We start from the raw sequence: 14089 nt of genomic DNA on the forward strand, positions 1-14089 counted from the left end.
TTTCTCAGTTTTCTCTGCTACAGCCCCAGTTTGCCTTGAATGACTTACCAGCGAGGTTTACTGGCCCATTTGAAGTTATTCATTCAGTTTGGTCGTGAGCTGCAAGAAGCCAAACTATGTAATTTTACCCCAGACCCCACAACTCACCTCTGGTGGATATATTTGGCATGATTTGAGGGATCATTGTATTGCTTGTGTCCATGGACTGGGAATTATCCTGCCCCATTTGATCATCAGGGGGCATATAGGCAGGAGGTGGAGTATCAGCTACAGAGGTGGAAAAAATAAGAATAAACCTCAACAATTTAGAATATTTATTCATTGTACTGTTGTAAACATACCAAAAAACCCCCAAACCCTCTTGAACAAGAGATGTTAAAAAATTTGGACCCATTTTCAAAGTGATCTGAAAACAGCCAGCTGTCTTTACAGTAAACTCCTTCAATAGCTGAAGTTTTATGTATGGGACTAACAACAAGATTGGATACCTTAAAAAAATGTACTTTTTTCTTTTTGCCCCTTTTTTTTAGTTTAATAACTGCACTCCTGCAGCTGGGAAAGATGACTGTGGTTTCCACTTTTTGCCACACAAGCATTAGCTTTCTTGCCTCCCCTTTTCTCCATGTTCAAAAATAAAGTAGTAGCAGAAATAACTTTATTTGCTGTAGCAGAAAGAAGGTCTATAGCAGTTTTTGGGGTTTTTTTCTGCTTTTCTAGGCTGAGGTCATTCTAAAAGTGGGGATCTCTGTGTTCTTCCAGCAGCACACAACTGTGCCCCATTAATGCATCCATCCCAGTGATCCCAGTACTCAGCCAAGAGATCCCCCTGACTGGGACACTCTTTTGGGGGAACTGAGCAATCAGAAACAACAAAGATGAGGCCACTGAGCCTCATGATTAAAATCATTAATCAATTAACTTCTTGGCTTTATAATCACACCAAGAGCCAGACAATCAGTAAGACTTCTTTCCTTTGCCCCTATCAATTGTTTTTCCCTTTTTTCACCCAAATCAGTTAAAGAGAATCAGTTTAGTCCCATCTGTTTCTAACAAAGATTTGCTACTTTTTTCCAGTTAAACACCACTGTATTCAGAGAAAGACATCAATAAACCTCTTGCTCTGCCTCTTATATCTGCTTTCATTTCATTGCTAGACATTCTTTTAAAGTATGTATCAGTTACTCTATACTGAAGTTGTGCAAAATAACTCACCACTATTATATCCATGACAAAAAACACTTGGAAAAATAAAGCTACAATAATTAAGTCTGACCAGTGACAAAACTAGGAAGAAAACTCCCTGAAATGCAAACGGAAAAAGCAATTTATTGCAAATATCACAAACTCCTGAGGTAATAAATCCCAAGAGCACAGGACATTTCAATTCTTTTTATTGAACTGACATTCAGGCTGGACTTACCAGGGAGCTGGAAGGGACTGGCTGGCCCCGAGCTGGCTGGGGAGCTGGGGTAAGTGCTGCTGGCTGGAGAAGGGGGGTAGGGGCTGTTTGGGGAGATGGAGAATGGAGTGTTGTTGGGCTGCTGGAAGGAGTCAGGGAACGTGGCGTTGTGTGGCATGTGGGGCTCGTTGTGGCTGAGGTTCCTGAACTGAACCAGGAGGCTGTGCTGGGGGTTGAATTCACTATGTCGAGGCACTAACACTGGAGGTAGAACTGGAAAAAACACAGAGGAAAACCAGGTGAATTCACATTAAAAACTGAGCTAGAAGGAGATCCAAATGATGTTGTGTTCTGGTCATCATGATAATTCAACACTAGTGGGGTGGAAAAAGGAGCAGGGGGTTAATGTGACATGCCTTTACCCTGTCCTCTCTCCTTTACTTTTTAAATTATGCTTCATGAAAGACTCAAACTTTACTCTTGCAAAAATCACAAAACCACACATATATCTCATGCAACTGGAAGATGACCTTTCTTTTTAAAAACAAGAAACCAACAAAACAAACCATGTGGCACGTACTGAAGTACTGATGCAGAAGTGCAAAACTCACTGTCTGTGTGCAGGAGCAAAACAGTGAAAATGAAAATACAGTCTGTAGTACCACAGCCAAACTATATAGTTACATATTGCCCCTTTCACTGAAGGCAAACAAAATCTATACTGCAATATAAAAGTATTGCTAAGCTGGAGTTTTAACTTTTAAACCCAGGGCTGCTGGAGTCTGAATTCCAGTGCTGCAGTTTGAGCACTGCAGTTTGCAGTAGAGTTACAACCACTTTGTGGAACAACAGAAGGAACTTTTCACTCTGCTGTCCACAGCAACATCCTTCATGTCTCCCACTTGCAATCCCAACACTCCTCCCCTCCTCCAATGGCAGAATTCCTGAACAGCAGGCCTGTAACCTGACACAAAATTGGTACAAACCTTACTCTGATCACCACTCTTGGCTCTATTCATCTCTGCTCTCTGTTGATTGGAATTCAAGTGGGGAACTCTACCATCCAAGAATTTTATTTCTTTTTTTTTTTATCTCCTCAAGTCATGTCACTCACAAATTAAATATTAAAATAACATCACCAACCTCCTTGTGAGAACTGGGATTTTTAAAGAAGTTTGTCAAAGAAACTGAAGTCTTTTTATCACTGCTTTCTGTTTTGCTACAAATGAGGACTTTGCTACTAACTTTAAGGGTAGCAGGCTGAAGAGATTAATCCCAAAGAATGGACAACACACCTCCCCAAAACCACACCAGCAATATACCCTTTGAACTTCCTCTCCCAAACTCCCTCATACACCAGTTCCAATCAGTTCCACAGGACTGGAGGAGGGAGCGACCAGTAAGTGGTTACAGGAGATTTTGTGCAGTTGTAAGACAGTAATTTTCCAGGTACCTGGGCTCTCCACCCTCTTGTAGTGGTATGGATTGATGCAGACTTCCTTCTGTTTCGATCCAAAAGGAAATTCACAAATATCCAAGGGCTTCAGCTCGTGGTGGCTCTGGAGGTCAGGCCAGCGCCAGACGCGGCAGTAAATGACGTGGGGAAGGCCCTTCCTGTGGGACACCTGGAGCCGCCCGTCCAAGGAGCGGGGGATGGTGACACACTTGCTGGGCTGGCCTGGGCTGCTCAGGGCTTTCTCCAGCTCTTCCATAGCACCCTTTTTCTTTTTCAGCTTTTTTACCAAAGCGTCAACAGCTTTTTCTGCCCATTTTTCCTCTTCGTCTCCTTGTTTCCAGCCCAACAGACGCTTTACAGCTGGGCTAGTAAAGGAGAACAAACTGGCCATTGACGTCATTGGACACAAAGTCTTCAAAAGGTTTGGTGGGGTTTGGGCTGTTGGGGTTTTCTTTGTTTTTCCCAAATAATTGTCAGTGTATACCCAAGGCAGTTACTGCCACTGCTGAGCTCTATTATTTCTTGGAGGCTGCCAAGTGACCATAGAGATGTCAGAGATGAAGTCTTCACATCAAAAATGGTAATAGATTCCTCTAATTTAGTTCTGTCAAAAAGATAAGTTAACAAGGAATTAGAAAACAAGTAAAACAAAAAGGCAGATAGTAAAAGGCTCTCTGTTTCAGCATTGTACCTGATTTTGTCTCAAAACAAAAACCCAGAAGTACTAGGAACTCACCCCCCCCAAAAAGATCAGTCTCTAATTCTTACATTAATGATTAGTGGGAAAAAGGACCAATAAGGGATAATAGGAACAGCATAGTTCATGTTACTGTTCCTTAAATCCATGACTTTCCTTTAGAAGACAAGTTTGAGGAATATGCTTTAAAACTAACAGTCTATCCCTGTCATGCTGCCTCACTAAAAGACTAAACTTGCTATGAAGGAACAGGGAAGAGGGAGGGTGGAACAGGCAGTTCCAAGGCCAGTAGTGCATTCTCAGATGGACCTTTATTTCCCAAAAGGAGAAAATCCTACAGCATCTGCTTTTTCCTGCTTTAACCCTAATTAGTTACCTCTTGTTTTTGAAGAGTATTAAAAAAATTAGGAAGAAGCTGCAGATAGAGAAAACCAAACACAACTAAAAGAACAACCCAATAAAAAGCTCCAACCAACCCTTCCCCAGCCACTCAGAAAGGTGGTCAACTCTTTTTTTTTTTTAGCTGGAGCTATTTTTATGCTGCACTTCCTTATATCTTTTAAGAAGAATATTTGAAGAGCAGGATATTTTTAGCCTTTGGCAAAAGAAAAAAAAAATTGTTTTCTTTTCCCCAGAAAAAGAGGGGAGGGGGAAGGCATGACAGAGTAAGGACTAGAAATGTGACCTTTACTACAAAGTCAGAAAGGAGAGGAGCAGAAGAGCCCAGGGCAGCTCATGAATGGTGTTTTACCACTCCCCAGCTCCAGAGCAAATCCTCCCCCCACCAATTTACCGATGACAAGAGGAAATGATGTGCTGTGGCAACCAACTGATAAGAACTTGTAAAATCCCTTGTGAATACTAAATAAGCAAGTATAGACAATGAGCAGCTGGCAAAAAGCAAGAGCTGGTCTAAGAGAAAGGATGTCAATAACAAAAGATGCTTCCTCTCCTGCTACAGAGACTGCCAAACAACATTGTCCCTCAGCTTTTGATAAACCACTGGGAATTAGAGCACCTACCACATGCCCAGACACCAAACCTGCACAGGAGACACAAGGGTGGTGGTGGTGGGGGGGAAGCAAGATTTAAGCACCTCTGTGCTGGTTCTCTTAGGTTGCCACCTTTAATCAAGAAGATCTTTCTTCCTCCCATCTTTGATTCACTAAAAGTCATCTGATAAGGCTTTTCCGAGTGTCTGGGCACATTTACAAGCTCGCTCAGACACCTGGACAGATACTTTTCTATAACAGAAACATATACTAAGTAGCAAAGGTACAGCAAACATCCCTAGGCAAGGCATTTATGTACCACAGATATTTTTTCTTCTGGGAGTTAGAAGGTGAGGAAAGGAGGGAACAAACCTAAGGACACTTGGTGTCTCCTGACAGGAAAAAATCCATTTATTTCACACTGTAGCTTAATCCCATTGGTACCTCTTTGATTATTCAGCTTGGTTTGAGTAAGATGGAGAAAAAGTGGGAAAACCAAAACAAATAGAACAACTGTTTGAAGACCTTTCTTCCTAAGCTTCCTATGCAAAAACAAACTGGAAAAAAAAAGAAATTAGGAAAATACAAGTCTCCCACTGCTTCAGTAAGTCCCTGGAAGGAACTGAAAAAAGAAAAAAGTCTCAATCAATTATGTATCACCTTATTTCTTCAGAAATACAGACGTGTCTGCACTTAAAGTCTAATTTAGTTCCCCAGAACTATTACACAGAAGAACCTTTGCACCCTTCAAAGCAACAGGAAATACATAAAGAGAGAGAAACTTGGCCAAGAACTCAGACTAAATTTGTTCTTTTACTGAGGATAAAAGTTTACTGTTCTAAAAAGTAAAAGCTGTTTACAGTTGCAACTCACTTTCAAGCCTTGTACCTTCAATATCTCAAGATAACAGCAATTGCTCACAGCCCTAAAAAAGGAAATGAACCCACCTGGAGTCTCAGAGCAGAAAGAAGACAATTCAAAAGTTCTATTTTTGTTTCTCAGCTATGCTTTCAAAGAACCTAAAGTATCATCAAGGGAGAAGATGCACTAGAAATTCCTATAGTTAAGCTGAGCTCAAAGGAGATTTTAAGAAACTCCTCTTGGTGCTGCCACCCTGATCTATCCCATCACATCTATATCAAGTAATCAAGTTTACAGACCTACAAGTCTGTTCTATGATCATCTGTAACTGGATATTTCATTTTGTAGTATTCTGAACGCAGTGCATCAACTAGGAAAGCAATTTTAGTGGCTGCATATAATTTCAACATCATTTACCCACAAGTATGTCCGTGGAATAAACAACTAACTCAAAGCAAAGGAAGTTGGAACAGTTCTACTAAAATGATGTTTTGCAGTAACTAGTATTTGTAGGGCAAGTGTCAAGGGAATTTTGATAAATGACTCTGTCCTATAAACTATGATTTTACAAACAATCTGCTTGGAGTAAGTAACATAATTAACTCTAAAAGCTTTACATTTGTCTGAGGGCCTATCAAGGAAGGCAAAAAGTGTTCCAGAAGCATCATAACAGATTTGATCAAAACTGTTTCAACTTCTTCAAAAAAGAAGCTTCTACACACATACTTGTGCTGTAACCACTGAAGAAGGAGAAGGCTGAAGTTTAAAATATTTTAACATTTACTGTAATTCCATTTTGCCCCCCCACGAGCTTTCAAGACTTCTACTGAAGAGTATTTTTACCTGTTCATGAAAAGCAAGGGCAAAAAAGAAACTCTGCAACAAAATACTTTGAGAAGTGCAAATGACACTGAATTTATCTCATTACACACCTTTCAGAAGTTCATTCTGGAAGGTAAAAATCCTGAAGCTTTCCAGCTTTTGCTTTTTCTTAAGAAAACAACGTAGAATTAAAAAACTTAGTGAATCATGAGCTATTTAAGGCCACAAAGTAGCAGGTTCAGGTATTTATGTAGGAACTTAACATTTTGATGTAGAAACTGCAATTCATGTAGGGTTTTTAAATTTCTGAATGAGAGGCACAAACCACATTTAGAACATTTACTTGCATTTGCTGTAATTTCAGCATCTCATTTGCCAAAGGTTTCTAAGTAATCCTGCCATCTGCCAGGAAGAGCCTCCCCAGAATATCTATATTTACAATCAATTTCTTCCGAGGCTTTAAAAGCCCGTTATGAGCTGTGATTGCAGCACAACAGTGCATCACTGTAAGGTTTGAGCACAGAAACAAATGGTTTAAAGAGTCACATTTTCATTCAGTGCTGCACAAATTACTCCTATTGCTGCACCTCTACACACAGCTGGGAACGACTTTCAGGGGGGGAAAAAAAGCTTTCTTAAATTTCCTTAAGAAGCAGAGGGCCCATTATGCATTACCTTCTTTTATTAAATAACTTTTCAGCTGAGCTAGGGGAGAACATCAACTGAAAAACATGCTGGTACTTTAAAAAAAATAGTTACAAACACTCTTTAAAGAGGGACTGTAATGAATTGCACTGAGAAGCAAGAGGGGGCTTTTAATGGGCAAGTATAAAAGGAAGTAATCACTGTATCAAAATGAGACTTTGGGGCATGCATTATTTATACATTGAAAGGTCTTGTTAATGACTACAGCAAATGGAAGGAAACCAGTTGTGTGAACAGGTCCATTGTTTGAACCCCTTCTTAATACCTCAGCCAGCCAGATATAAACAGCTGGCCAACAGCAGAACTTACAAGTTGCATTTGATTTGTGAAGACAGGACAAATATATCACCTTTCACCTGCCATCACAAATACTAAGTAACTCCACTACCTTTTGGTGGTTCTTGTGAAGCTTTCTTAGCTTACTCCATTAAACTGGCAAGTTAAATAGATTATTCATTTGATTCTGTATCAAGGAATCTTCTTTTGGCTAAAAGAGTAAGAACAAATAATGTAACATTACATATGGTGTAACTATTTTATTGAGAGGCACTTTTTGTGTAACACGTTCTGCCGTTGATTCCAAACTAATTTCCCACCTGCAAAATTTAAATTTGAAGTACCACTAACCAAGCAAACCATCACCCCAAACAGCCTGGCAATGAAGAGCAATGAACAATGCTCCCACAGTTTGTCCCCAAGGATAAATGGGTAACAACTGCATGGTCCTCATCCCTTCCCACTGCCAGGACTCAGCTTGTGCTGCACAACGACAGGCTCTATTCTTTTCCTGCTTAATTGACTTGTTTGCAAATTCAGGCAGCCTCCTGTAGCATCATACCCAACTGAAATAAGGAACTTCGCTGCTGATGATTAGAAGCTGCTTTGAGACTCTATTTCATCCCATAAACAAAGCACCACTTATAACCAGCAACACAACTGGCAGTTCATTAGAGTTGCTGCAGATCTGCAGCTAAAGCTGTTCTGCACTCAGCTCTTGTGCTTAACTTTATTGCCCCAGCAAGCTCAGAAATGCTCGTTTCACTCCATACACATATTTACATACTACATATTCTTCCAGAGAGCTCAGAAACTCAACTGCAGTGTGTTACAGCACATTTTGCCATATACACTTATAAATACTTTCTTTAAAACTACAACCTCACACATCAATTTCACCTGGTTTTATTAGAAATCCTTCTTTCCTTACAGATTTCCTGAGAGGAACTGTGCAGGACCGTGCTTGGGTTTTATTATCATTTTCTTACACTGCAGTCCCCTGCAATGAGCCTTTTCTTGAGAACAAATATAGAAGAAAAGTGAACTCCACAGTTTCTCCAAACACATCAAGGATAAAATAAACCCTAAGATTACACTTTGGTTAAAGAACTTGGTTAATAACTTGAAGGGCCTGCATGCCACAGCCAATCCACAGAAAAGAGTTTTCTTCAGTTGCAACATCTCAGCCATGAGAAATATCATCAATGATACAGTTTTATTTCCCTCCTCCCCTCAAGGCTAAGTAAAAGATGAAAGGAGATTTTATAAAGTGTATCAAAAAAGAACTTGTGGTATTTTCATCAGAACTAGGCCTGCAGAGCTAAATGTACATTCAGTTGGCCAGAATCTATGATAAGTGCTTTTATACCAGCACTAGATTTCTGTGCTTCAAACATGCCTTGTAAGGCAATATGGTCTAACTAATAATACATGTAAACAAGAACAGAAAAGAACTGTCTGGTATCTTCCAAACTTTTACTAACCATGACTGCCCTCCAAACAGAAAAATATATTGACAATTTCAGACAGGCCTTTCTCACACAATACTTTTTCTTTTCATTTCCACATCTGTCCACCATCTAACACAGCTTAAAAAAAAAAAATAACAGAACAAAAGCCTGAAGCATTTAGCTCTGTCAGCTGAGAAGTATTTAACCAGTACGCTCTTACAAGAAACCTAACAAAACTCTGAGGCCAAGCAAAAGCAGCAAGAGATACAATATACATGCAAGAAGTGGAAACAAAAGCCATGTAGCTCAGATAGCAAAGGGATGTTTCTGGTTTTTCTTAACATCTTCTCAAAAATTACTGTTAAAAAAAACAATCCTAGTGACAATGATTTATATCACAAAAGAGGACAAGGTCCAGTCAAAGAGTTCACAAATAAAGCTCCACTGCATTTCCAAAGCACCCTCACTTCCATCTGATGCCAAGAAAAGCTCAGAAAAATTATACCCAAAGAACAGAGAGTTCTGAATTTGCTCTGCATCATGGCAAAACTTGAGTTTAACTGTGATACAGGGGGAGGGAGAAAACACCAAAACCTCCAAAGCCTAAAAAAAGTTAGTATCTATTTCTTCAAGCATCCCCGCTGAGAACACAAAGATCCAGCGCTCCCATGGCCCTGGTCCCTGCAGCTGCTCTAATTACTGAGCAATTAGCTTTTGTACAAGTTCTCAAAAACTACAAATTCTGTCTTTGAACCAAAATCCCTCTCCCCTAAGTGTTTTGTCACAACTGTGCATTTTCTCACACTTCTGTTTCAGCTAACTGGCACTTTCCAACAGGAGCATTATGCTGGAAAATGCCACCATCCACAGCAGTCAGCCCTGAAACTGCCTCATGTTTTTAAGATTATTTAAGATCTACTTTAACCAAAAGTTAGCATCCATTTCTTAATTAAAGTTATACAGAAGAGCACTGCTAATTTTCACCAAATACAGCAACAAAAGCCTATACCTCCACTGGGAGGCTGGTGCACATGGACAAGCAAGTGGGTGATTAAGAATGACCTCTACTACAGCTGGAGGAAAAAAATGGGAAAATTACACTTTTCACAAACCCTAAAGTATGCTAAAAAATTAATAAGCTGGACAAAGTCTTCCATAAATTTTGATGTTCGTGTGCAAGGCCCTCATTAAAGACTAAGATCCTACATACTATAACTTGGCAACAAAAAGCATAACCTGAAAGAAGGGACACTCTCATAAAGCTTTAAAAGAGGAAGAAAAATAAAGATGTGTGTGTGTGTGTGTGTGTGTGTGTGTACAATTCCACTCCAAGTGAATTGCAACAAGCCTGTGACAAGCTCACAAAAGCTGCAGGATTGGAGGGAACGCTGACAACAGTAACTCAGCGAGGTTTTTTTTCCCCCGTGCACAGAATGAATGAACGGCAAAGTATTCTAAATTTGTCAGTTTGTGACATGCACTGACCCAGAATTCAGAGACACTACTTCATAGCTGCTGTATCAGTAGCAGGGACTCTGACAAAGATCCTCTGTCAGGGATGACAGTGCTGGCAGGCTCAGCCCTGGTGGTGGGTCAGTGGGGATACAGCCTTGGCAGGCACCGTCCTGCCCCTGCCAACCCACGCTCCAGGGCCAGCCAAGCTTCTCGACGTGGTCACAGGAACAGGGCTAAAAAGGCTTCCAGAAAACTGTGCAGGAACTTGCACTGTGACTAAAGGCAACTGCAAAAGTCTTAAATTACTGTTCAGCTTGGTTTTAATGAGCTGTTTATCGTTAGCCATGGGGATATCTAAAAAGTGCTCTCAGCTCACAAGGGAACAAATCTTTTCGTTCTGGGCATGAGCTCCTTACCTGTTCATATCAAAAAACCATATAAAGATCTTTAAAGAAACATTAACAGATTAAAATTCATTTCAGCCAATCTAGCAGAGATACTACAAGAACTTGTCCTTTAATTAAGAAACCCAAACAAACATAAAGAAAATGAAAAACAAGGCCTTAACTGGCAGTAAAAGATGATATAGGACAGCAGTATTTCTGCAGGTATGTAATTCAACCAAGAGCAACAACAAAAGAGTTCTCAGCATTTTCTTAAGACAACTAAAAAGAAAATATACGTGACATTTTTCTGGAATTAAAAGTGTCCTCTGAAATTATAAAGACCACAATATAATTTGCAAAGAACATTCACATAAACCCCAAAAGTCGCTTAACTGAGCACGAGCACTTCATCTTGGGAGACAGAACTTCTTCCAGCTCAAATAATACTCTGTGATCAGCAAAACTCTGCACAGACCACCCACTCTAGGTGCAAGACTAAAAACCTGACTTCATAACAAGTACCAAACAGCAGAGGGTCCACAGTTACAGTTCCTTCAAGTTCCATAAGAGGTTAAAACTCCAAACCTCCAAATAAAAACCCCACCCACCACAGCTGTACACAGCAGCACGCCCTGCCCTGCCGTTGGGAGCTTTTGTCATCCAGAGAAAGAAATGCAGAGGAAGCCTCTCTCTTCCTCCTTTCAGCCCCATCACCACTGTCCATCTGGGCTTCCACTGGGAAAGTTCTCTCTTTAGGAAAAAAAAAAAAAAAAAGAACATTCCTCCTTCAAAAGTATTTCCTCCACATCTGAAAGGAAAAGAAGGGTTTGACAAAGGCAAACCCAGTGAGCACATGGTTTGCTGGGGTTTTGTTTTGCAGATATAAGTGGCATAGCACTTAGCAGCAATTTCAAGGCCAAGTGAACAATATTTTAATATCAGAGGTAGGAGTAAACCACTATCAAACGGTAGGGATTAAGACATTAAATCCAACACAGACAGGGCACTCTCAAAAGTTACAACACACTAATTATGAAACATTGTCAATTAAGTTATTTGCTGCTTCTATTAACTTCCACTACCACCAGCTGCCAACTTCATAAAGCATTACAGCTTTTGATGAGCACAGGCACATGACTGCAACTATTTGCACCCTTTCCTTTACTCCTCTTCAATCAAATTCTGTGATTGCTCAGGAGGACATTCTGTCCAGAACTTCCATAACTGATACACGTAAGAACAATGCTCATTCCAGTTTTCAGGATTTAAAAACCACCCATGGAAGGTTAATTATCTGAAATGAATACAGGAATGAAAACCAGCAAGAGATTTCATGTAGAACCATCACACACTGACAATCTAATATCCCATGACAGACAAAATTTTGCTGATGCAAATTTTGACAGTTATTCCTTGGAGGTTTTGTTAAAGCAGTGGGCCCCAGTGATTCACTGAGTAGAATCTCTAAATCCCTACAGATTCCACCAAAAGATTCAACAACTATTACTGAGCCTATTCAACAACATATTCCACACTACTGCTAAATCAGTTCTTCCCTTCATCTACTGTGACATGCTATTCAATCACCTTAAAGTCACACCAGAAACCCCACAATTGGCACAGATCACTTGATTTCCAGTCTTGTGCTTTTAACCGCAAGACCATATTTCCTCTATTAAGTTTTACAACCCGCAGAAGACAAAAAAAAAAAAAAACAAAATAAATAAAAATCGCCGTCCTAAATCACGGAGGCCGCGCATCTGTTGTCAGGCATCTGTCAGGCGAGGAGGGCCACGGTGGACAAGTGTGCGTGTGTGTGAGTGCGAGGAGTGTGTGTTCGTGTGCCCTCACATCGCCTCCCGCCCCTTTACCAGCCGGGCGGGATTGCTGCTCTCCTCTCGCTCGGCCAGGCCTGACTTCAGCCAACAGCTAGCTCTCGTCTCAAAAAAATAAAATAAAATAAAGTAATAATAGTAATAATAAAAAACCAACGACAAAAAACAGCAGCAAAAACTAAGGCACAACCCCCGCGGTGCCCGCACCGTCCCCACGCGTGTCCGCGCTCCCCGCGGGCGGCCCCGCGCTCCGCTCTCTCCCTCACGGCGCTGCTCCTTCCCCCACACGCCGCTCACCGTCCCCTCGCTGCCCCTGCCCGCCCCCGCACCACCCCGTCCCGGCGGCCCCGCGGCGAGGCCTCGGCCCCGCGTCCCCACAGGCCCGGCCCGTTCCCCCCGCCCCGCTCCGGAACCCCGCGGCCCGCACCCCCCCCACACACACACCTCAACCCCCCGACCCACCGGGCGCGGAGCAGCGGCCTTCCCGGGCGCGGTGTCGGTGAGGGGCTGGGCCGCGGCCGCCGCTGGCGCTGCTCCTGCGGCCGAACTTGTGCGCGGGGCCGGGACGGGACGGGCCGGGAGCGGGGCCGGGAGCGGCGGCGGGGCCGGCGGGGCCAGCGCCGGGACCCGGATGTGCGCGCGGGGCGGGGCCGCGCGCGCGCCGCGGCGGCGGCGGGAGGAGGAAGCGGGAAAAGGGCCGGGCCCGGGCCCCGTGTGGGGAGAGTGAGGGGCGGCCGTGGGGAACTGGGCACCCGGGTGCTGGGAAAGGGAGCGAAGTCAATAAATGGATATAAATAAATGAGTAAACAAATGAGCGTGCGGGGTTCGGCGTCCGGAAAGTGACGTACCGCACAGCGGAGGGATAAGAAAGCCCCCCAAGGCCGCGCTGCGATGGCGGGCGCTGCTGCCCCACCAGCGGCTCAAACTGGCCCTGGCCCACAGCTCGGGGGTTGTTTTCACAAAATTAATTAGGCTAGAACAGAACTCTGAAATCACCCAGTCCAACCGGTGACCCAACACCACCATGTCAAATAGACCGTGGCACTGAGCACTCAAACACCTCCAGGGATGGTGACTCCACCACCTCCCTGGGCAGCCCTTTCCAATGTCTAATCACCCCTCCTGTGAAGAAATTCCTCCTAATGTCCAACCTAAACCTCCCCTGGTGCAGCTTAAAGACTATGTCCTCCTGTCCCGTCACCTTTTATCTGGGAGAAGAGTCCGAGCCCCATCTGGCTGCGACCTCCTTTCATGGAATTGTAAAGAGTCAGTCATAAGGTCCCCTCTGAGCCTCCTCTTCTCTTTGGTGAGACTGGGTTGGTGTACTTGAGGTCCTTCAGGGGGCTGCATATCAGAATAAGTTACTAAAACCCCATTTAAAACTTAAAAAAAATGTGTCAGCAGCGTTAGGAATGGCTCTAGAAAGGATTGCATGGATGAGGATTTTTGTACTGTATATAATGCCAGCATGGGACAAACTCTCATTGTCCTCGTCGTGTGAAGTGGAAGAGAGCACTGTTTCCTCAAAGTTATTTCTGAAGAGCACAGAAGAAATATTTCAGAGAAATACCATGCCAAAAACACCTCCAACAGCAGTGCCTGACCTTGGTTAAGCATAGTGCAGGCACAAGGGTTTCTTCTCATTTTTAACCGAGTAAATTGATTGATTCGAGGGTAAATTAAAGAAGAATTGGGTTCCACGCCATGACTTGATGTAAGAACCTTTTAATTTTTTTAAATTGCCCTCAATATCC

General features: G+C 42.5%; 1 protein-coding gene across 2 annotated transcripts in view; it reads right to left on the minus strand.

Moving 5' to 3' along the window:
- SMAD5 (SMAD family member 5) overlaps nt 1-14089 on the minus strand; it is a 33772-nt gene that overhangs the window by 8275 nt on the left and 11408 nt on the right. The window contains exons 1-4 of one of the 2 annotated variants that reach the window (XM_051794131.1): nt 12798-12973; nt 2853-3459; nt 1421-1672; nt 148-267 (exon numbers count right to left, since the gene is read on the minus strand). In XM_051794131.1, coding sequence (XP_051650091.1) covers nt 148-267; nt 1421-1672; nt 2853-3255 — 775 coding nt within the window. In that variant the 5' untranslated portion in view covers nt 3256-3459; nt 12798-12973. Of the gene's footprint in view, nt 1-147; nt 268-1420; nt 1673-2852; nt 3460-12797; nt 12974-14089 lie in introns of those variants that run through there. The other variant, XM_051794132.1, reaches the window with a different exon arrangement.

The sequence above is a fragment of the Manacus candei genome, unplaced genomic scaffold, assembly GCF_025592945.1.
Source record: "Manacus candei isolate 608988 ecotype Guabito, Panama unplaced genomic scaffold, ASM2559294v1 h1tg000037l, whole genome shotgun sequence".
In the NCBI taxonomy this organism is placed as follows: Eukaryota; Metazoa; Chordata; class Aves; order Passeriformes; family Pipridae; genus Manacus; species Manacus candei.